Source organism: Microtus ochrogaster, unplaced genomic scaffold (assembly GCF_000317375.1).
Source record: "Microtus ochrogaster isolate Prairie Vole_2 unplaced genomic scaffold, MicOch1.0 UNK27, whole genome shotgun sequence".
Lineage (NCBI taxonomy): Eukaryota > Metazoa > Chordata > Mammalia > Rodentia > Cricetidae > Microtus > Microtus ochrogaster.
In genome coordinates this window covers 611589-635780 of record NW_004949125.1, presented here as the reverse complement: position 1 = coordinate 635780, position 24192 = coordinate 611589, and the positions used below count along the sequence as shown (strand labels likewise).

At 51.9% G+C, this 24192-nt stretch overlaps 1 protein-coding gene across 1 annotated transcript in view; it reads left to right on the top strand.

Moving 5' to 3' along the window:
- Card11 (caspase recruitment domain family member 11) overlaps positions 1 to 22936 on the top strand; it is a 69980-nt gene extending 47044 nt beyond the window's left edge. Inside the window, exons 12-25 of the mRNA XM_026789742.1 lie at positions 1778 to 1860; positions 2758 to 2858; positions 5397 to 5449; positions 7045 to 7177; positions 8038 to 8239; positions 8466 to 8592; positions 10463 to 10703; positions 11594 to 11690; positions 12075 to 12170; positions 13765 to 13900; positions 15949 to 16128; positions 17443 to 17567; positions 21480 to 21595; positions 22375 to 22936. Of these exons, the coding sequence (XP_026645543.1) occupies positions 1778 to 1860; positions 2758 to 2858; positions 5397 to 5449; positions 7045 to 7177; positions 8038 to 8239; positions 8466 to 8592; positions 10463 to 10703; positions 11594 to 11690; positions 12075 to 12170; positions 13765 to 13900; positions 15949 to 16128; positions 17443 to 17567; positions 21480 to 21595; positions 22375 to 22579 (1895 nt within the window). The 3' untranslated portion in view covers positions 22580 to 22936. The remainder of the gene's footprint in view (positions 1 to 1777; positions 1861 to 2757; positions 2859 to 5396; positions 5450 to 7044; positions 7178 to 8037; positions 8240 to 8465; positions 8593 to 10462; positions 10704 to 11593; positions 11691 to 12074; positions 12171 to 13764; positions 13901 to 15948; positions 16129 to 17442; positions 17568 to 21479; positions 21596 to 22374) is intronic.
- The last annotated feature ends 1256 nt before the right edge of the window (positions 22937 to 24192 follow it).

Sequence of the window (24192 nt, the reverse complement as noted above, 5' to 3'; positions counted from 1 at the left end):
TCACTAATGCTTGCCGTCATTTAAAGTGTGCAGTGTCTGTCCACTGGTGCATTGCCTCTGTGGCCCTCTTGATCAAATGGAGCATCTTTAATTAATTTATTTTTTGCATGAGTGTTTGTGTGATGTATGCTTGTCCCTGTGTATGTGAATGCGCATGTGGGTTTGCATGTGTGTGTATAGAGACTCAAGGCTGACTTTGGAGTCTTCTTCATTTGCTCTTCAACTTTATTCAGTGAGGTAGGGTCTCTCAATTGAATCTAGAGCTCATGGATAAGGGCAGTCTAGCTAGCTAGCCAGGTTACTTGTCTCTGCTTTCTGAGTGCTAGAATTTTAAGCACACTTTCTGAGTATGTACACAGATGCTGGAGATCCAAACTCAGGTCCTCATACTTACACAGCACCAATAAACCGAGTCACCTCCCTAAGTCTTGAATTGAGCTCATCAGCAAGGGGACCTTCGACCTTCCTCATCCAAGATTCTGGCTGGCAGTGCCCAGCAGTGTGAGGCTGCCAGTTCAGTCATAAACGCCTGGTTCTCCAGCGCATACTATCTTCAGGACTCCTCTTTCAGCCTCACACCAGCCCTGCAAGGGAAGGTTTGCAAGACAGATGATGCTCTTGCTATGTGGAAGGAGCTGGAAGGTTTCAGGATGTGCCCTACAGCCCATATACCCAGAGCAGGGTCACAGGGAGGAGGTAGAAAGTGTCAAGTGTCACCCCAGGAGGGAAAGAAGTTTGGGACATCAATTTAATTGGAGCCTGGAAATGGGAGAATTTAAGTTCATGGATATGGGCAATGTGAGGAGCAGAGAGAGTAAGGTGAACCCGCAAAGTGTGGGGTGCAAGAAAGAATGCTATGAGTGAGAGACCTCAGACAAAGAGAGCCACCTCACAGTCCAGAGTTTCATCCTGACCACCTCAGCTTCATTCTACTTTAGTGACTTAGGAGAGGGAAGGAGAGAAAAGTCCCGACCTCAATTCTCCTTGTAGCTACATTGGGTGTCACAGTCTTTATCCAACTGTGATGTGCAAAGGTCCCGGGGTCTGTGGATTACAGATAAAATAACCCCCCTCAAAAAGAAGTGGAAATTTCTAACAGATTAGTGGGAGTGCCTCATCACTGCTCATCAGGCCTGACAGGCCACCTAGTGTGAGGGGCACATGGACAGAATGGGCACCCGTGTCTACAGCGCTGTGCACACATACAGGTCTAGGCACCTCAGGGTACAGGTGGAGAAATTTATGTCCCACCAAAGTTGAGGAAGATGGCCACACCAATGCCAAGCATCTCCTGGAGAGCAAGGGACAACAAAGAGGGCTTTGCTCAGGTGACAAGCTTCCCCTATTGCTATGCTCTGCCTTCAGCTCACCGTGTTGAGCAGGGAACGGTGAGACCCATTTTGATGGTAAGGAAACAGGACAAGAGTTTTCCTGTCTCCCCAATGCTTCTTCATGGAGGATGACCCCTCTGTGAGACCTCAGAGACAGGTGACATGGTTTAGTCTTGACTGGAGCCACCCTTGGCCAGCCTGACGCCGGAGGATCAGGATATATTATTCTGATTTTTTAAAGCAAAATGCCACCAGCAGTAGAGTAAGGGTTTCACTGTTGTTGCTCCAGGGGACACCACAGAGGGCAGAGCAAGCTCCTGATTTGCTCTGTCCCCTCCACACATGTGGGGGGTACCACCACCCCCCAGAACCGCAGCTACAGGCTTTAACTTTCCTCCCCCTCCCTTTTCTTTCATCCCTGCTTCCTGTGGCTCTGATGAGGACAGTCAAGGGGCACGAAGAGGACTTCACAGACGGCAGCCCCAGTTCCTCCCGCTCGCTGCCTATCACCAGCTCTTTCTCCAAGATGGTGAGCTGGCCCTGGTTCCCACTCCTCTTGCACACCATCTGAGTCCCCGGGCTGAGCCTGGGGCCTTGCTGATGTTTATTTAAAGAAGTTTCTCTTTCCCCGGCTCAGCAATGTATTCACACCTTCCTGCCATCTCCTTTCCCAGTTTAACACTTGATGGGAGGAGGAGACTTAGGAGGTCTCCTAAGGGACCGTGGCAAAAGATGCCCAAAATTCTGCAACTTCACAGCCCCAGGCAATCCAGGCCACTATCCTGGGAGGCAGCAGGCAGGGTAGGGGGCTGCTGGAGCAGCAACAGAGGGAACACCCCCACTTCTGGACAGAGCTAGGCAGGATCCCAGCCTTCAATGACATCCAGCTGTCTATTTGTCCCTGCAGAAGACACCAGATTAGAAATTCTAAGCCCGAGGGGTGCCCTGGGAAAAATGTCAGCTCAGCTTCTTAAATCAGACCCTGAGGGAGGTAGAAATTTGGTAATGGGTTTACAACAGTCTGGTATCAGCTCCGGTGCCAAAACCCCAGGTATTTGCCCCCCACCAAACACCCCTCTTCACATCCACTCTGGCCAAAGCACAGCCAGCCAGATAGGTGCAGGTGGGGGCCACAGAACCCAGCCCATACAGGGTCACAAGGCCTCCCAGCTCAGTCAGTCCCCGTCTGCTTCTCGCAGCCAACAGCTGTGGAAGCAGCTGTGCTCCAAGCTCCACTGACTGCCCCAGGGCTGAGCTCAGCCTCCTCCAGCCAAGGTCATGCTGGGGACCAGCTTGCTCAGCCTGCGCTGCCCAAGCCGGAGTGGGAACATCCCCAAGTTAAATTTAGTTCCCGCGTATATAATATTTATGCCCATGAAGGCATTGCGGATAAATATCCGGTAACACAGCTGTACCGTGTTCACAGCAGCCCCACCGGAGCCGCAGCAGTATCATGTCAATCACCGCAGAGCCCCCGGGAAATGACTCCATAGTCAGACGCTGCAAGGAAGACACGCCGCACCGCAGGTGAGTGGCAGGTGGCAGCCTCGGCTGGCTGGCCGGCCCTGTTTCTGGACCCCAAGGTATGGACTCTTTAGGCCTCTCAACAACACAGAAGGAAAGGGAAGAAATGGGCCCACTGTCCACTACACCAACTACCATTGGGGTAGTTGAGGCTTGGAGATGGGGAACCACCCTCTTTTGCTAAAATACGGCTAAACCTACATCCTTTGTCCCCACGCTGCCCTGGAATTGTGTTCCAAGTTCCTGAGACCTCAGACTTTAGTTTTGCTTTTTTTTTTTTCACCCAGAGTGGGCGCTACACAAGGACCTCCTCTACCTCCTGAAAAACATGGGTTTCTCAGACTTACACAGCAGCCAGGTGTCCCTGTTACACTCCTCTCAAAGTCAGGTGCCAGGCTAGGGCGATAACGCAATAAAAAAGTTGCCTTGCCAGCACAAAGGCCTGAATCCGGGTCCCCCACAACCCACATTCACAAAGCAGGCGTGAGGCCAGCGAAATGGCTCAGCGGGTTAAGGGCGCTTGCTACCAAGCCTGATAATCTTGAGTTCTGTCCCTGGAACCTCCATGTGGACACACATGTGCACACTCGCTTGTACACGCTCACAATAAATTAATGTCATTTTTAAAATTTTAAAGTGGGGACTGGAGAGATGGTTCCGTGACTAAGAGCACTTGCTGCTCGTGCAGAGGACCTGGGTTCGGTTCCCAGAATCCACGTGGCAGTTCACAGTTGTCTGTAACTCCAGTTCCAAGGGATCTGACCTCCTCCAGGCACTTTCAGACATGGAGGCAAAACACTAATATAAATAAAGATAAAAAAATCTAAAAGTAAAATTAATGACAAGCATGGTAGGAACCTGGGCTTGCTGGCCAGCCAGCATCACCGAATCCGGTGCTCTCAACCTTCCTAATGCTGTAGCCCTTTAACACAGTGCCTTATTTGTGGTGACCCCCCAACCATAACATTATTTTTGTTGCTACTTCATGACTGTAATTTTGCTACTGTTATGAATCATAAAGATCTGATGTTTTTACATATCATAGATGTCTGGTATGCAGCTCCTGTGAAAGGGTCATTTGACCCCTCCAAGGGGTCGCACCCCACAGGTTGAGAACCGCTGGCCTAGTGTGAGTTCCAAGCCAGAGACAGATTCTGCTTTTAAAGACGCCTGAGGATGCCCTCTAGCCTCCACATACACACAAATATATATATCACCTGCGCACATGTGTGTGTGTGTGCGTGCACACACACACACACATCACAGCTAGATGCCAGTGACTCCTGAGAGAACTGGATTCACACCCTAGTCCTGCTGGGGCCTGGGTTTTGATATCTCAGTCATCATCTTCCCAGGACAGCTCTAAACTCCAGCTCACACTCATCTGTAACACCAGCTCACACTCATCTGTAAGAATACCTGTTCACAGACAAGGAAGGAACCAGCATAGGACCAAGCTAGGCCCTCTGAATGTGGGTGACAGTTGTATGACTGGCACAGAATGCAGGGTCACTGGCAGTGGCACCAGGATTTGTACTGGCTTTTTGCAACCCATTCTCTTTAAATGAATACTTTGCTCAGCCTAAATACAGTGGAGAGGGCCTTGGTCCTTAGAGCAATGTGCCTTGCCCCCTCTGGAGAGTGGATGGGAGGGAGAAGGTGGAGGGGATGGGGGAAGAGTGGAAACTGGGACTGGTATGTAAAATGAAAAGCAATAGTTTGTTTTCTTTTTTTAAAAAATCATTTAAAAAAGAAACACATGGGCTGGAGAGATGGCTCAGTGGTTAAGAGCATTGCCTGCTCTTCCAAGGGTCCTGAGTTCAATTCCCAGCAACCACATGGTGGCTCACAACCATCTGTAATAAGGTCTGGTGCCCTCTTCTGGCCTGCAGACATACACATAGATAGACTATTGTATACATAACAAATAAATAAATAAATATTTAAAAAAAAGAAACACACACACAAAAATAGAATACCTGCCCAGTCCCCCTAGTAGCTGCACCCTTCTTGGACCAGTTTTCAGGGTAGTTACTGAAGTCTCTTGTACACCTACAACCACCTTGGCCAGCCTAGTGTTCATTGCACCCACCTCTTCCTAGAGGGCTCTCTGCTGCCTCAGAGGCATCCCACTAGGTGACAAACATGTGATGTAAACAACAAACAGAGGTTGCTTGAGCCTCTGGGAAATGGGTACCCCAGGCTGGCCTCTTACGGTCAATCCCCCTGCTTCTGCCTCCTGACCACTGCAATTGCTGGCTAGTGCCACCACTTCTGGGTTCACCTGGCCTCTGCTCACCTGCTCACCTGTGTCTTCCTCAGCCATTGTGAGACATGGTCTAGACAGGCCCCCAGGACCTCCTTCCCTGATGATTTAGTCCCCCTTCATCCCACCCTCCTCATCCTTCCCTTCCCTCCTCTATTGACCTCTTGGAAGCAAGGCCTGATGGGAAGCCAGAACATTCCAGAAGCTCCTTCCACCTTTTTCACCTGAAGCACATGCTCACAGCAGTGTCCTTGTCCCCGGTTTGTGTCTTGCAGCACAGTGGAAGAAGACAATGACAGCTGCGGGTTCGACGCCTTGGACCTTGATGGTGTGTATCTGCCAGGCGCAGAGAGGCCACGGTGACCTGGGAGGGCAGGGTCTATCCAGAGAAGGACTCAGAAGAGGACATGGGAGAAGATCTGATCATAGGCTCCAGCCAGAGACCAAAGTGGCTCTGTGATTTACAGGCAGAACCAGCCACTCAGATGAAGAAAAAAGAAAACCATGGGTTTTAAAATAGTAATAATTCTAGGTCTCAGAATGTGTGATTTCCTACAATTCCCCCAGTGAGGGGCTGGGATGTGGCTCAGAGGTAGAGTCCTAGGCCCAACATCCCTGCCTGCAGAGACCGTGGTGTTAGTACCATGAACCCAAGGCGTCCGCCTGGCTGGATCACTGAGAGGGTGGAGAGCCTGGAGATAGTTCCCCTGTGTCTCGTGTGTCCCCAGAGCCCTACCCTGCTCTTAGGTTAGGCTCCTATGCCTCAGAATCCTGCAGATATACCTACACACACATTCCACTTCCTCCCCAGTCCCCATCTGTGCCCCTGGCTAACAGAAGCCACCAGCAGACAAAATAAAAAGATTAGCGAGCCTCCATAATTGGGGACCATCGCAAGCTATCAAGTGTTAAAGAGGGGTTAGCACCTAATGGAGGCTGGGTAATGAAAAGAATCGAGAGAGGTTTAGAACGGGGAAGCAGGGAAGTGAATCCTGGGCAGGCATCCAAAGCATGTTGCTGGTGTCGGGAAAAACTCCTTGTGCAGAATTGGCCTTTGTTATCAGCCCCAAGCAGGACCAGTGTGTCCCTCACCCTGGTGGCTCTGTTCCAGCCAGCACCTCCCCTTGGAACTTACAGTCCAGTTGAGGTGGAAGAAAAGGATAGGGACCCCAGGCTCCTACAGACACAGAGTCTGAGAGTCAGTGGAGGGTGGTGAGACTGGGGGGGGGGGCTCCAAAGTGAGAACCCCAGAGCTCACTTCCAAGATAGAGCTGGGAGCTGAAGAGGTGGTTTAATGGCTAAGAGTTCTTGGTCCACAGTCGTGGGGATCGGAGCCTAGACCCCAGCACCCTCACAGAAAGTGGGGTGTCCCTGAAAACATCTCTGACCCTAACTCTGAAGGGTACAGAGACAAGAGGAGCACAGGGCCTGGCTATCCTCCTGCCAAGCTGAAAAGGCATGTACCCCAGGTTCAGGGAAAGACCCTGCAAAAAAAAAAAAGGCAGAAAATGGTAGAGGAGGGCACCAGGTGTCCTCTTCTGGCCTCCTACTCCCTACACATCTGCTGAGGCTCCAAAAGAAGAGAGGCAGGGGGTTGTCTATTTTGAACTTTACCATCTGTCCTGATGGCAGGAGTCAGGCAGGGTGGAGTCAGAGCTGCAGGATTCTGGTTCCTATAATTCTAGCACTTGAGAGATGGAGGCAGGGGGTTGGCAAGTTGGGCACAGCCTGGGCTACATGCTACAAGCCTGTGCTCTGCCTCTGGAGAGAGCTGACTCCCCCCAGCTTCCAGTCTACAGAGCTATGCTACTATTCAGCTCTAGGAGACGCTGCCCACTCAATGCCAGGGGGTGGGTAGAAGGGATGGCCCTAGGTGCTCCCTCTAATGTGCCTAAGTCCTGACAGTCCCCCCCTCCTCTGCAGATGACAATCATGAACGCTACTCCTTCGGACCCCCCTCCATCCACTCCTCCTCCTCTTCACACCAGTCAGAGGGACTGGATGCCTACGACCTGGAGCAGGTCAACCTCATGTTCCGGAAGTTCTCTTTAGAAAGGTATGGAAACAGGGCTAGGGGGACAGCTCAGTGAGGATAGGTCTTGTCACACAAGCATGAGGACCTGAGTTCAAATCCCCAGAACCCACCCACATAAAAAAGCTGGGTGTGGTGGCACATGCTTGGAGTTTGCAAGCTGCAGATCCAGTGAGTGACAACCAAAAGCAAGGAGGACTGAGGAACAATGCCTGAGCTCAACCTCTGACCTCCGCGTGCATGTACACATACACATACACACACGCACTCACACACACACACACACACACACACACACACACACAGGGAACAGAGATAGGACAAAGGTACAAGGGATGGGAGTGGCCGAATGGGAGCTCAAGGATGGAACCAAAGGCCATCATCCTCTTAGTTCTCTACAGAGGGGACAATCTGTGTGCTCCAAGACTCAGGGTCTCAGGCACTCAGAATAGGGATGTGGCTCACTTGGGAGGGTGCTCACCCTGCATGCATGAGTCCTGAACTCCATCGCCAGCACCACATGCATCAGGCAAAGTGTCCCAGCACTCAGGAGGTGAGGCAGGAGGATGAGAAGTTCAAGGTTATTCTCAGCTACCTAGTGAGTTGGAAGCTAGCCTGTACTACATGAGACCTACCTCAAAGTGGGGTTGGGGCTCACAGAGAGAACCACTCCATCTGTTCCTTGACTGTCCCGGATAAGAAACCTAGACACACAGAAGAAGGAGCAGGTAGTCATTCCTACTTCCTGAGGCCAGGAAGGTGGCAGCAGTCATCAGTCCCTTAGAACCTCCCAAGCCTCCAGGACACACGCAGCTATGCCACTAGCATCCTGCTAACACGTCCTAGATTCAGCCTTTCTGAGCCTATTTTCTTTCCCAACTCAGGCCCTTCCGGCCATCGGTTACATCTGGGGGCCATGTGCGTGGCCCTGGCCCCTTGGTGCAGCACACGACCCTGAATGGTGATGGACTCATCACCCAGCTCACCCTGCTGGGCGGCAATGCACGTGGGAGCTTCATTCACTCCGTCAAGCCGGGCTCGCTGGCCGAGAGGGCTGGACTACGTGAGGGCCACCAACTACTGCTGGTGAGAGATAGAGGAGGGGAAACTGTGGGGTGTCCCCAGGCCCTTCTCTTCCATGTGTACACATGGGCACATGCATGCACACCTAGCGACACATGCCTCCCCCACCCCTTTGCATGAGATGCCCCTGTGTCTGGAGAAGGATACTCCCATGGGACGCAGCCGTGGACTTGCCACGTTGCCCATCTGTAGAGCCTAGGAAAATAAACAGCTTGTTTTTGGCCTGTAGCTGGAAGGCTGCATCCGGGGCGAGAGGCAGAGCGTTCCACTGGATGCTTGCACAAAGGAAGAGGCCCGTTGGACCATCCAGAGGTGCAGTGGTCCCATCACCCTGCACTACAAGGTCAACAATGAAGGTAAAGCCTGGATTAGACCTGGTCTACACGAGAGTGTCTACAATGAGCCTCCCCCTTGTTTATCTATGCCCCATGAGGGAGTCACACCCCACCCCAAGAGGAAATCAGTTCTAATATCCTTGGGTAGGGATGGCGATGCTCTGTGTCACCCTGAACCAAGTCCGCAAACCTCCTAGGGAAACACAGAGGACACAGCTCCAGCAGACTGGCTCGCTCCTCCCCTGCACGGGTGACATCTGTGAGACTCTGGGCCAGGCAGAGCTGCAGAAGCACATCCGGGCCCCTGACAGACAGCCCTGCCTGGCCCAGCCCCCCCTCCTTCACTCCCCCACTCCCCATCCTCGCCAGCCCCCAGCCCCCTGCAGCCCTTCTGCTGGGTGATGACTTGGATTCTCATTCTCACCTCTGGGTTTTCCTGCGTGATTGCCTCTGCAGCTGGGTCTTATTTTTAACCACAGCAATCATGAATATTTGAGCGGAGCATAAATAGCCCAGCCCGCTTCTCCAAGCCGCCCTCCTGCCCCTTCCCAGCAGTACTCTGGTGCAGAGGATAGCACTGTGGAGCCCAGCCAGTCACCCCTGCTCATGGGACATGCTCCTACCATCTCCTGAGGCTAGGTTTTCCAGCCCTGCACAAAATAAATATATATATACATACATACATACATGCATACATACATACATATACATATATATATATATGGAACACCTTGACCCCTGGGTCACAGGGCTGCCAAGTGAGTTGCGCCCCCTAGAGGTGGACAATGGCATTGCCCTTCAGGCTGGATTTCTGGGAGAGGGCCCTAGTCCCAGAGCAGAGCTCAGACTCAAGGATGCTAGGGGGTACAAAAGGGGTCTGAGCCAGAGTCTAGCTAAACTAGGGCACCTCTAAAAGACCCAATATAGAATCTCTGCTTCTCCATGCCAACCCAGCTGCCCAGAATGCCCTTTAGCTATGGATGACCTACTAGGAGCCTGCTTGTTACAACTCCCCCTTTTGACACACACCCCTCTGTCACTGGGGTTACTTTGGGGATAAATTATAGATGTATACCATAAACATTCACTGACAGCTTGCAGCATTTATCAGATTCACGCTGTAACCTCCTAATGCCTCCAAAGTTATTTGCAAAATTTTACTCAAAAGACCAGTAATATTTTGCCTTACTGGCACGGGCAGCAGTCTTATTAACCTAGAAATGCATTTGGCAGTAGTTACAAGAGCTTTCACACAGCTTCACAATGACCTGGCGAATCGACTTCTATATCTGTTTATCCAAGAAAAACGAGTACATGTGCTCACCAAAAATAACGTATTTGACTGACTCACAGCAGCATGGAGTACTACAGAGCAATGAAAAGTAGTGTGGCCACAGTACTGTGTCTTGCAAGCATAATGTCGCACAGTTGCAGCCAGATGCAAAGGAGCTTGTGGTACTTGCTTCCATCTCTGCAACATGAGGTACAGCTAGCTAGGGCAAGCGCAACCAGGAAAAAGCTAGCCTGAGAGAGCACATCAGCAGAGGGTTCAGAGTAGGAGCTATCCACATGTATGCATTTGCGAAAATTCATTGAATTTAAGGCTGTGTCTAGCCTATTGTTTGTTAAGTACCAGTTGGCAAGCTCCTTGTAATGGTGGAGAAGGCATGGAGACCACAATGCAAATGTCAGTAAATTCAACATTGTGATTCGGCACAAGTTTTAGCTCCAAGCTTCCTGGAAGCCCAAATGAAAAAGGAGCCCCACAGACGGCTGCCCATCGACAAGGGAACCCCACAGACAGCATGGCTGCCCATTCACAGGAGAAAGGCAGGCACGCAGATGAGGTCGCCTCCAGGGTGCTTAAGTGTTTGGATTGTGTCCCCCTCAGGATACCGGAAGCTGCTGAAGGAGATGGAGGACGGTGTGATCACATCAGGGGACTCGTTCTACATCCGCCTGAACCTGAACATCTCCAGCCAGCTGGATGCCTGCTCCATGTCTCTGAAGTGTGACGATGTGGTACACGTCCTGGATACCATGTACCAGGACAGGCATGAGTGGTTATGTGCACGAGTTGATCCCTTCACAGACCAAGACCTGGACATGGGCACCATCCCCAGCTACAGCCGGTGAGCAGGGACAGGAGGAGTGGGCTCTGAAACCACCCCAGACCCAGAAACCCCCTCAGCCTGGGGAACTGGAAGATACTGGCCTCTCCTTCTGTGGAAGGCATCCTTACCCTTATAGTAAGGATGGCATGTGTCCTCACAAAGTCTCCTAGCACCCTCATTCTGTCCAGTGACTACCAGGCATGCTGAGGAACCCTCTACCTGGATCCACACCTCAGCCTCTCACTGGGGGGTTCTAGGCAGGTGCTCTACCACTGAGCCACACCCCAGCCCCTCACTGGGGGATTCTAGGCAGGTGCTCTACCACTGAGCCACACCCCAGCCCCTCACTGGGGGATTCTAGGCAGGTGCTCTACCACTGAAGCTTCATTTCCCAGCCTACTTTACTTTTTAAAAAAAAAAATTTCAATAGTCTGATTTAGTTATCCAGCCTAGAGTTGAACTTGCAGTCCTCCTGTCCACAGCCCTTCCCTGCCTAGGGCAACTGGGATGACAGTCCCATCTGGTCTTTTCTTTCTATCTGAGATTCAGGACTGGGGGGAGGGAATGGACCCCAGAGCCCTGGGACATGTTGAGCAAATGTTCTGTCTCTGAGCCATGTCCCAGTCCCTTCGCCGTTTCTTTTTAATCATCCTGGGTTGCACACAGTGACACCTGCTCTTCTGGGCCCTTGCTGCTGCTTGGCCAGTCACAGACAAGTGAGTCTTGGCCAGTCAGATGGTCAGTGGAGAAATCCAGGTACAAGGTCATGACCCCGCAGCCGGTCTGCGAGATGCTGTGTCCCAAGCCCAGCGAGTCTGGTGTTGCACAGCGACTCCTGGGACTCAGTTTCTCCCGTCTGCAGGGTCCCAGTTCTAAGCCTGAGGTTGCTCCCATGTCACCTCCCCCAGGGCTCAACAACTTCTCCTGGTGAAGCTCCAACGACTGGTGCACAGGGGCAGCCGGGAGGAGGCAGACAGCGCTCACCACACCCTGCGCAGCCTCCGGGTAGGTTAAGATGGGTGGTGGGGACAAGGTGACTTGCAACTTCTCTCTTCCTCCCTGCATGTAAGAAGCAGGAGCTGGCCATGTCACTGTGTCATCAGGAAGATGTGCTGCAAGGCATTTGGTTCTTTGGGAAGGGAGAACTCCTACGAGCCCTCCCCTCTGTAACTTAGGGGACTCAAACGCATCTCACCCCAATCCACGCCAGTCTCAGACACAAGAGGTTGCTCTCTCCCAGCCTCTGTTGCTGCCCAGCTGTAGGTCTCCGATGTTGCACCTTGACACTCAGGCCGAAGGGGACTCGGGGACAGGTGTGCCTCTCTCTACAGCAGGCTCACACTCAGGAGCCCCTTGCTGAACCCCGGCTGACTGACAAACTCATTTCAGAACACCCTGCAGCCCGAAGAGACACTTTCAACCAGTGACCCCCGGGTCAGCCCCCGCCTCTCCAGAGCGAGTTTCTTCTTTGGTCAGCTCCTTCAGGTAAGGCTGGTGAGCGGAAGCCCGCTGACTTGTCTAGTGCCGTTTGCCAGGGCCCCGCCCTCTGCCTACCAAGAAGACTTGCCAGTGTGGAAACAACACTGCTTTGTATTCCCGCGCCTCTTGTGGCTTCTCACAGTGCCTGGTTTCTTCATCCCATTTTATCCCCACAGTGACAGGTCTGTAGACAGACTCCACGCCTGCGGGAAGCCGGTCTCACTTTCATAAAAGATTTCAAGCAACTTCGGGCCGAAAGAGCTTCAACAACTCAGCTGCTAAAATATGATAGAAAAATCAGATGTGCTATATAAGGAAGGGGAAACGAACCCTCCAGATATTTAAGCCAGTTTACTTCCTCTGAAGGAGCGTTAAACTTACCTGAGCATCCCAGAGGCCAAGGAGATAAGGGAAACCCAGCAGGTTCCTTGAATCTTACCTATCTGTGGAAACAGTTCAGCTCTTTGGGACTAGAAAAAAAATTTCCTCCTTGTACTTAATTTCAAAAGAAAAAAAATATTTTGGGGGTGGATAGCACAAGGACTATCGATAAGCCAACTGTGTGAGTCCACATAGGTACCGGTTTGGGCTTCATAGCCATTCCTTTATAGGTAGGTGAAAGGAGCAAAGAATCTGAGTGGGCAGCCAGGAAGCTCGTTTCCTGTGTGGCATTGCATTAATCAGACTCTGATGCAGAAAGCACAGCAAGAAATAGCTAGCACCCTGACCCCAAAACCCAGATGGACACAAGAATGTGGCCGAGACCGACAGATGGGAAGGGACCCTGCAGAGCATGAGGCCTCCCTCCTGAAGGCAGGACCATCTACCAAGACGACGTTAGGCCCCTGGGTCAAGCTGAGTTTCATTCCAAGACACAAGGCTAAGCTAGGGATGTGACTCGGTTGTTAAACAGCCTGCCTACCGTGTATGGAGCTCTCAGTTCCATCCCCATCACCACATGGTGGAGCATGCTTGTAATCCCAGTGCTCGGGAAGTAGAGGCAAGAGGACCCAAAGTTCAAAGTCCTCCTAGGCCACATAATGAGTTTGAGGCCAGCCTGGGCTACATGAGACCCTGTCTCGGAAAATATATATAAATAAAAACCATGAGGCCGGTGCAGGCTAGCACTGGGCAGGCTGCTGCCTCTACTCCTGAAGGAAGCAGGAAAGACTTAAAGATGCCCAGGGGGCTTTGTGGGAGCCTGGCCTCTGTACCAGAAAAGTTTCTATGAACTGTGTGAGGAAGCCGTGGTTCTAGAACCCAGAGGATCATGGGTGCAGCGTGGGGAGCTGGAGAGTTCCAGCATGTATGGACCCCTGCCGCTGCCAGCCAGAGTCCTCACCAGCTAGATCAGTAGTGGCAAGAGGTGTCTTCGGCCACGGCAGCTGGAGTGTCCCAGGGTCTCTTTACAACAGAGGTGTTCTGCCCTGGGCCCCCAGAGTAGAGTCGAGAGTAGAATTGGAACAAAAGCATGGTTGGTTTTGTCTGCCTGGTGCAGCCCAATCCAGCTCCAGACTAGAAGCCAAGAGAATTCTGCCCCACCCTCCCACTCTGCCCTCCCATCCCACCCTCCTGCCCTGCCCTCCTTCTCTCTCCACAGTTTGTCAGCCGGTCAGAAAACAAGTACAAACGAATGAACAGCAACGAACGTGTGAGGATCATCTCTGGAAGCCCCCTGGGAAGCCTCTCCCGGTCCTCGCTGGATGCCACCAAACTCCTGACAGAGAAACATGAAGGTGCGTGAGGACCTCCTGGCCCCTCCCCCACGGCCCCACAGCAACGTGTCTGGGCTGGCCTCTTGGTGTACACTCCACCAATATCTACCTCTGGCCTGTGTACTCAAGTGCATGTACAGACACACACACACACAGAGGGGGAGGGGAAAAGCATAGTAGCATGCATCTGTAGTAACAGGATTTAGTCAGCTGAGGCAGGAGAATTGCCATGGGTTGGAGGCCAGCTTGGGCTACATCGAGACACCCTATCTTAAACAAAATAAAACAAAAGGATGCTTGAGGAGACCCACCCAGCCCTACCATCCCGTCAGATTCGTCATCTTCCTGGCCCTCACAACTCCCCAGGGTGATACCCTGCTCTGTGGTCACCCAGCTCTGACCTGTCTGATACCTGTCATTGTCCCTTTAAGCCCAAATGCCCCACATTGATGGAAGTCATTTGCCAAGACCTATTTATTTACTTACCGATGCCTCTTCCACTAAATATCTTTCTCATTTAGCTAGCTGGTAAAAAGCTACCCAGTGCTCGGCCCCCAGATGATGGTGGGCCAGCTCCTCTCTGCATCCCCCCATCCAGGCTGGGTTTTCTTGGAGACAGGGAGGCAGAACCTGAGTATAGCAGATCAGGAAGACCTCTTTACCCACACTGGGCAAACCATGGACAAAGGAAAAGGGACAGAGCCCTGGTTCTGAGAAATGGGTCCCCAGATGCCAGGAGCTGGCTTTAGCAGACCTCCTTGCCTTGGGACTCAGGGGAACAGAGGACTGTGCCTCCCATGAAAGACCCAAGGCTTTGCCCTGTGGCCCTGCCCTCTTGCCACCTGGCCCTCTCTGTCACCCCTCGCTCTCCTGCACTCACTCATCCGTTTGCCTGAACCATCACACTGCACGACTGTTATGGGGGAGTCCCCATCTGTGCACACCAGGCAGAGAGGGCAACCCCAACCAAATGAGCAAGTCCAGCCAAATCCACTGTGATGAACGAGGGAGTTTTGAGGGCCTGGTCACAGGAGCATGGGTGACTCTAGCCACTGCACCTTCAGAAAGGTCCCACAGCAAGGGTGATGACTCACAAAAGTGACATCCACAGAGCCCCCTGCCCAGTTTGCAGACAGCTCCCCAACAACTGTGTACTGCCTCTATAACCTCAGAGGGGGCTTGCATATGCACTCATGTGGCCATTGAGGCCCTCGAGTAGGGTTCTTAAGTCACCATCTACCTTAGCGGTTTTGTTGCTGTTATTGTTGTTGTTTTGATTATAATTTTTGTTTTATTTTGGTTTTTTATTTGTGTGCACACACTTCTTTCCACTTGAGAGCAGTACCCACAGGGACCAGAAGAGGGCGATCAGCCCTCTCGAACTGGAGTTACCTGAGTCACCGGAGGTGGGTGCTGGGATCTGAACTCTGGTCCTTTGCAAGAGCTGCAAGTGCTCTTAACTGCTGAGCCATCTCTTCAGGACCCCATCTTGTTTTTGAGACAAGCTCTCTCATTGGGCCTGGCTACCCTGATGAGGGAGACTGAACAATGGGCAAACCCCCAGGTATCCGATCCACCTGTCTCTGCCGCCCCAGCACTGGGATTGTAAGCACACCACACAGGATGTTTACATGGGTTCTAGAGATGAGTGCAGGTCCTCTCACACTTTCACGGCAAGTGCCGTGCCAACCAGCCAGCCCCAGGCCCTCAGCTCTGCAGGTTTCTGTACTGAGAGTGAACATTTCCATCAGAAAGGTTGTCACTGCACAACTGACTCTACTCCTGGTCACAAGCCACACCCCTATTCTAAAAAGATGTCCTTGGCCTACTGAAGTGGCCCATACTTCAGAAGCCATCAGGGTTCCTGTGTGTCTTGTGTGTCTCCCCCAAATCTCCCTCAGAGACTTTCCTGAGTATCCAAAATAGCTCCAAGATACCCATGTCTCTTCCTCCATTACCAGAGGCCTCCAGGCTCCGTGGGGCCATGAGGGTGGCCAAGGCCTCCATACCCTAAACGTGCCATAGGACAGGGTGGACTCTGACAGCCCACTGCTTCTGTTCTCCACCAGAGCTGGACCCTGAGAATGAGCTCAGCCGGAACCTCACCCTGATCCCCTACAGCCTAGTGCGAGCCTTCCACTGTGAGCGCCGCCGGCCCGTGCTCTTCACACCCACCATGCTGGCCAAGACACTGGTGCAGAAGCTGCTCAACTCGGGGGGTGCCATGGAATTCACCATCTGCAAGTCAGGTGAGCCTGGCCAGATAGCAGGCAGAAGGACACAGGCCTCTGGAGCCCATCACTAGAGTGACTCAGCCTCTTCCCCTTCTTCTCCCTTCCCCTCTCTTCCATTGCTCCTCTTCCTCCATCCATGCCAGGAGGTCCACCTGCCTCCTCCCCTCAGTGTTCTCACAAAAGGCAGCCCAGCACTGTACCCACTATGCCACTTGATAATGATATGTTACCTACATTTTTCCCTCCATCTAGATCATGGCTCCTCGAGTGCAGCGGTGTATTTTAACACATTTTTAATCCTAATGCTTGACCATGAGCAAGATCCTATGGGTGGTGGATAGATGGATGGATGGATGGATGGATGGATGGATGGATGGATGGATGGATGGATAGATAGATAGATAGATAGATAGATAGATAGATAGATAGATAGATAGATAGATAGATAGATGTATGGGTAGATAGATGGGTGAATAGATGGGTAAGTGGGAAGACGGATGGGTGGATAGATAGGTAAGAATGTAGATAGATAGGTGAGTGAGTGGGTGGGTAGGAGGGTGGGTGGGTAGGTGGGCAGATAGATGGGTAGGTGGGTGAAGGGTAAGTGAGTAGGTAGGTAAATGGATGGATGGTGGATGGATGATAGATGGAAATGAGGAGTAGGTAGATGGGACATGGGTAAATGGGTGGATGGTGGATGATGGAAATGATAGATGGGTGGATGATAGGTTGATGGGTGGTTAGGGATAGGTAGTAGGTTAGGGATGGTAGACACTTGGGAGATGGGTGAATAAGTGAATGGATGGACAGGAGGATGGTGAATGGTTGGACGGACAGATAGATAGATGAATGGATGGGTGACATACCATATATGGATGGACAGGTGAGCGGATGGATGGATGATGAATAACTGGATAATGGATGGGTGGGTTGATGACAGACGGCTGGATGGATAGCGGAGGAAGAGATGAATGAGTGGATAGGCAGGCGGGGCTGACTCCATAGGTGAGTTTCATGATTGAACTGTACTTGATGATGACCCCCATCACCTGAGCTACTTTGTCCAGTAACACCCACAGCTGAAAAGCCAGAGTGTGATGTCCACTAAGCCCCTGCTGCATAGTCCAGCATAGAGCATGCATGGCCTTGATTCTTGATCAAGGATCTTCCCCATCTAGTAGAGAAGATGAGGTTCATTTAACTATGGTGCGAATGGACCAGGTAGATATCAAATTATGCTGCACCCAGAAGGAGACAGGTAGGGCCTGGAAGGGATAGCCTGCCACAAATAGCTCGTGCCACCCTGGGCACCAACTCCTATCTCTGCAGATATTGTCACGAGAGATGAGTTCCTCCGGAAGCAGAAGACGGAAACCATCATCTACTCCCGGGAAAAGAACCCCAACACCTTTGAATGCATTGTCCCTGCCAACATTGAAGCTGTGGCAGCCAAGGTGAGGAACACTGGGTACCAGCCAGGCTGAGACCCCACCCAATCATCTCTGTGAAGTGCTGGGACATGGGCAAGGGTGGGTGGCACAGGTAGGGACTTCCTTTCTCTCTACTCAGGCTCTAAATGACTCTCTTCCTCTCTTCCTCCACTCTGTATCCTCGTGTCTCTGATGTGGGCTTGTGTTTTGAAACCCTCTGCTGTTTTGTTTATGCCAGTAGCCTGGTGTTGGTTCATGTCAGCTAAGGGTGTGTGTGTGTGTGTGTGTGTGTGTGTGTGTGTGTGTGTGTGTGTATGTGTGTGTGTGTGTAAGAGAGGGGGGAAGAGGAAGACAAGAGGGAGGGGGAGAGAGAGAAGCATGTGCCAGAGTGAGACACTAGAAGCATGTTCTAGTTTGTTTTCTGTTGCTACGATAAAGACCATGAAACAAAAGCAACTTGGGGAGGAAAGGGTTTGCTTCATCTTACAACTCTCAGATCACACTCCGTAGCTGAACACTCCATCGCTGAAGGAAGTTAGCTCAGAAACTCCGGGCAAGAACCTAGAGGCAGGAAGTGAAGCAGAAGTCAAGAAGAAACATTACTTACGGGCTTGCACCTCATGGCTTGCTCAGCCTGCTTTCTTATACAGCCCAGGAGCGCCTGCCCAGGGGTGGCCCTACCCACATTGCGCTGGGCCCTTCCACACCAATCACTAATCAAGAAAACACCCACATAGTTACTTTGCAGGCAATATGATGAAGGCAATTCTTTGGCTAAGGGAGTGCCCTCTGCCCAGGTTAGTGCATGTCAAGTTGACTAAATAAATAAATAAATAAACAAACAAACAGCACAGGGTGGGTGTCAGGTGTCACATTCACTCAGCCATGGGAAAGAGAAACAGTAGGAAAGTCACAGGCAGCCACCCAGAAATGTCACAGTGTGCATGCAAGTCAGATACCTCTGGAGCTAGACCAGATGACCCTGTGTGACCCTAAGGGGACAAAGTGATGCTGATCAGCTGTAAAGCATGGAGTTCTTCCTTGCTCTGAGACTTGAGAGCTATGGCGGGGGAAGGGACAGCATCCTTAGGGGTAGCAGGAGCCAGTAACCTAGCTTGCCATACAGCTAGGTGGTCACATATACACCTTCCCTGTGTGTCCCTGACGCGCACAGATGAAAGCAGAGCCAACGTTTTTGGCCAGCCTGAAAGAGGTGGTTTGGTGGTTCTCTCTTTTTAAGTCTGCATGTGTGTGTTCATGTGTGAAAAAGTGTATGTGTATATTGTACATGCATGTGTTGAGATCAGAGGACAGCCTTGGGTGTCATTCCTCAGGCACCAGCCACTAAGGGGATGACTGAGTTGGTTCATTGCAGCTATGCAAGAATGATCCTTAGAACCCACATGAAGATACAGGCAAGGTGGCTCGTACTGTAATCCCAACACTAGGGAGGGAGAGACAGGAGGTGCACTGGCTAATTTTATATCAGTTTGACACAAGCTGGAGTTATCTGAAAGGAGGGACCCTCAGTTGAGAAAATGCCTCCATTAGATCCAGCTGTAGGGCACTTTCTCAGTTATCAGTGGGGGAGGACCCAGCCCATGGTAGCTGGTTCCATCCCCCGACTGGTGGGTGAGTCTGGTTTCTATAAGAAAGCAGGTTGAGCAAGCCAGTAAGCAGCAGCTCTCAATGGCCACTGCGCCATCTCCTGCCTCCAGGTTCCTGCCCTGTTTGATTTCTGTCCTGACTTCCTTTGATGATGAACAATGATATGGAAGCAGAAGCCGAATAAACCCTTTCCTCCCCGAGTTGCTTTGGTCACGCTAAGATAGGAACATTCCTGAGGCTCGGTCACCAGCACTAGTCGCCTTAAACAAGTCCATGGACCCCAGGCTAAGAGAGAGACCCTGTCTTAAAAGAAACAAGGAGGCCTGCCCCTGAGGATTGACACTATGGCCAACTCCTCTTGCCTTGCGTCTACGCATAAACACACACAAAGCATCTGAGCCATATTACATGGGAAATTAGAAGCCATCCTGGGCTACCTGAGATCCTGTTTCAAAAAAGAAAGGTTCTTTAGGGGGTGTTTAGTGACAGGGATGAGAAAGTGGGTGTGGTCGCAGACAAGATGGATGCTACTAGAAAAGTGGCGCCCCACCAGCCAGGGTTAGCGGGAGTCAGGGGAGGAAGCAGTAAGGGGAAGAAAGGGGGTGGGGGCTCGGACTGTGTCTACCTGAGGCCAGGGTGCCAGGCCCACAGTGTGTGCAGAGAAGACATCATAGAGCATGGTAATACTATATTCTTCCCCCTTCCTTTGCCCCCTCTCTCCCTCTTCTTTTGTCTCTCTCCCTTCTCTTCTCTGTCCTCCCTCCTCTTTCTCTTCCCCTTCCTCCTCTAGTCTTCCTCACTGTGTATCTCATACTGGCCCGAGAACTACCTAGAGTCTCCTACCCCACCCCGCCCCTTAAGGAACACGATTACAATCATGTACTGTCACGCTTGATTTTTTTGATTAAGATTAGATAGATAGATAGATAGATAGATAGATAGATAGATAGATAGATAGATAGATAAAAAGAGATATCTATCTATCTAGCCGGGCGACGGTGGCGCACGCCTTTAATCCCAGCACTCGGGAGGCAGAGGCAGGCGGATCTCTGTGAGTTCGAGACCAGCCTGGTCTACAGAGCTAGTTCTAGGACAGGCTCCAAAGCCACAGAGAAACCCTGTCTCAAAAAACCAAAAAAAAAAAGAGAGAGAGAGATCTATATCTCAAATATATATATGTGTGTGTGTGTGTGTGTGTGTATACATATATATATATTCTGGCTTTTATTTGACTGGGTTTTTAAGGTATTTTTTTGTTTTAATTGTGTGTATGTGTGTGTGTCTGTGTGTGTGTGTGCACATGACTGCAGTGCCCACAGACGTCAGAAGAGAATATCACATCCGTTAGAGCTAGAGTTCCAAGTAGTCATGAGTTGTCACATAGTTGCTGGGATCTGAACTCAGGTCCTCTGCACGAGCAGCCAGTACTATTAACGGCTGAGCCATCTCTCCAGTCTTTGTTCACTTGTTTTGGATACCCTCTCACTATGTAGCCCAAGCTGGTCTGGAACTGGCTACGTAGCCCAGGCTGCCCTCCAAGCACTATCCTCCTGCCTCTGCTTCCCGAGTGCTAGGATCACAGGTGTGTACCACCACACCTGGCTTTTTATATTGTTTCCTTTCCTTTCTTTCTCTCTTTCTTCCTTTTTTTTCCCTTATCTTTCTAAATTCTGCACTAAGTCTTCCTAGGTAGTCCAAGCTGACCTCAAACTCTTGATGCTCCTGCTCACCCTCCCAAGGGCTGGAACTACAGGCACGCACCCCCATGCCCAGCTTTCTGTGTTCTTTTTCTTGTTTAGTTTGGTGTGGTCTCTTAGACAGTTCTCACCATGTAGCCCAGGCTGACCTAAACTTCTCAGTCTCCTGCCTCAGCCTCCTCTGCTAGGCTAGCTCTTTGAGTCTTGGATATAAGACTTGATGCTTTCTTTAAGTGATGCCTTTAGCCAAGTGGGAAGCGTCCTTTTCCATGGATAGCAAGCTCCTGGTTAAGCAGCTAGCTGCGAAGGCCCTCCAGCCAGCCTCCCTTTCTGACCTTTTCTGTTCTTTTACTCATTACCAGGAGCATCCTGGAATACTGGGGGGGAGGGGCGAGTGTCTATTGCAAGCCCCACCCCCAGCTTGGGCTGGACCTAGATGGCCAATGTCACTGCGCTTAGCAGGGTTGAACAGTGTCCAGAGGTGTGGGGCTCCAGCCTCACCGAAGCCCGCTTATGAAGTTCCCTAGTTCAGCCTCTCAGCCAGGTGTAGGCTGGCACCCAGGCTTGGCCTGGCTCCCACAAGGGGGGATCATGTGGGTACCACTGCCGACAGTGGCCGCTGTACTTGCAGAATAAACACTGCCTACTAGAGGCTGGGATCGGCTGCGTGCGTGACCTGATCAAATGCAAGGTGTACCCCATCGTGCTGCTCATCCGGGTGAGCGAGAAGAACATCAAACGGTTCAGGTAAGGACACCCCAGTCCCTACGACTACCTCCCAGCACTACGCTCTACCCACCCCTTCCCAAAATCCCAGATGCTGGGTTCTGCAACTCTGACCCTGAGCACAGTGGGGCAGATGTGCAAGACACATTGGGATGAATGTGGCAGTCGGGAGAGGGTCTGTCAACTTCCTGTCCCTGAGATGAAGTAACTGAGGAGGAGGGAAGTGGACAGATGCAGGTCTGTCATCCCAGCCATTCAGGAGGACAGAAAGTTTGAGGTCATCCTGGTCGAATAGTATTCGACCTTGAGAAAGGAGAAAATTCTGACACCTGCCACAATAGTGACATTCAATGTTGGGATGCTGTGAAATCAGCACAGATGACTGACACCATATGACTTCCACCTATAGGAAGTCCCTAAAGTATCAGGTTCATAGGGACAGAAAGCAGAATGATGGGAGCCAGGTACTGAAGAGGATGGGATGGGTGGGGCGAAGTTTGTGTTAATGGTCGCAGAGTTTCCATTTGAGAGGATGACCTTATTCTGAAATGAAGCGCGTTCTCACCACGTAGCCCAGACTAGCCTTGAACTCACGTTAGCCCAAGCTGGTCTCAAACTCTTCAGTAGTGTTAAGGACACTCACTGCTAGAATTCCAGCACTCGGGAGGTATCCAGCAGACGTGGTTCAGCGCCCAGGAGGGCAACAGTACAATCCAGGCCTCCATCTCACACTGTGGGCATCCAGCCCCACAGCCTCCCCATGTCTTCCTTTGTCATCTCTCCCCTCCCCCGCCCCACAGGAAGCTGCTACCACGGCCAGAGACAGAGGAGGAGTTCCTGCGTGTGTGCAGGCTCAAAGAGAAGGAACTGGAGGCGCTGCCCTGCCTCTACGCCACCGTGGAGGCTGAGATGTGGAGCAGCGTGGAGGAGCTGCTGCGCGTCCTCAAAGACAAGATCGTGGAGGAGCAGCGCAAGACCATCTGGGTGGACGAGGACCAGCTGTGACTTCCGAGTCTGAGCGCGGGACACAGACACGGGGTTCCTGAGCCCCAGGACACAGACACGGGGCTCCTGAGCCCCGGGCAGCAACGCCACCTGGTGGAAGGTCAGGCCCTGCTGGTGTGAGCAGAGATAAGCAAGCACAGAACACTGAGCTTGAGGCCCAAACCCAGCAGCCCCTCTGAGGCCAGAGTAGCAGTTGAATGTAAATGCACGGAACAGGGACAGACGACGACCTGCGAAGTGCAGGCCTCCAACAGCCGGAGAGGCTGCCGGCTCGGGGGAAGCACAAAGCCCGCATCCCAGGCGGGTGGGTCCTGGGAGACAGGACTCCTCCCGTGCCCGTCTTTCTCTTGCATTAAATTTCCTCCAGTTCTTCATTTTGTTGATCAAATCCTTTGCAGGGGTTCTAATCCCGCACTGCCTCACTGGCTGAGGTTCCTTCCAGCAAAACCAGTGGAGGCAGGAATGTGAGGTTTCCCACACTTATGCTCTGACTGTAGTCACCAGTATAGTTTCTCAGCTAGGGGTGGGACCTGGGGGGGGGGCGGCACTCCCACCCCTGCAGGCCCTGCTAGACCCTTTATTGGTTTGATCCTATATAAATAGCCAGAGTCCTGCGATTGTGAGTGCAATGCCCTGCAGCGTCCAGAGGACAGCATCTCACAGCTCCCCTCCCCGTGCAATAACTCCACACCACTGCCCAGTGCACACAAGAGCTTCTCCGACGGGGCTGAGAGCAGCAACAGGCTTCTGTGGGTGTTATGGCAAATATCACAGGATGAATCTCCACTGGTTTTGTCATACAATCGAGACACCGATTGTCCCCAGCTTTGTTCTCAAAAAAAAAAATTACCAGGAGAGCCAGTAGACACTGGTTCTCTCCCTGCTGCCTCTGCCAAATAGCCAGGCACCTTTCTTCAAATCAACAGCCCTGGCAGTGCCAGCAAGCGTGAAGGCTTCTTTTCCTGGAACAGCGCATGGCAACAAGCTAGCTGCCCTGGGTCTACGGAAGGTCCAGCTGCAGCCGTTTAAGTGGAGATAAAGCACCTAGTGAGAAACCCTGGGGCCGAAGGACCAACACTCCCACCTCGCTAAAGCCTGGAGTGGTGGTAAATTTCCTCCAGGCAGAGGCCCTCGCACTTCCTCTTAGAAGTCTCGCCAAGGGGACAGACGTGACCGGAAAAGAGTCTCGGATAAAAGGTCTACTGATTTATTTCTATTTATTTATTTAAGTTCAGAAACCTTGGGCTGGCTGGGAGGAAAAACCAAATGCTCTCGCCTCGAGTTTGAAGGGAGGAGTGCAGAGGGACGATCTGGGAAGTGGAGGAGTGGGTGCGCCTGTCCTCCAGGGATGGCCAAGCTCCAGCAGGCAAGACTGAGGGCAGATCCAGGGTGACAGGGATGCAGATGGCAGGAAGGGATGGAAGGAGGTTCCCCCAACACCCCACACTGTCTACATTGACCTCAAATCAACACAGCCTCAAAATCCCCAGGCTCCTGGGCCTCGTTCTCCCTCACACAGGGCCACCACAGGCTAGTCAGGCCAACTACAGGCTCCTCAGGGCCACCACAGGCTAGTCAGGCCAACTACAGGCTCCTCAGGGCCACCACAGGCT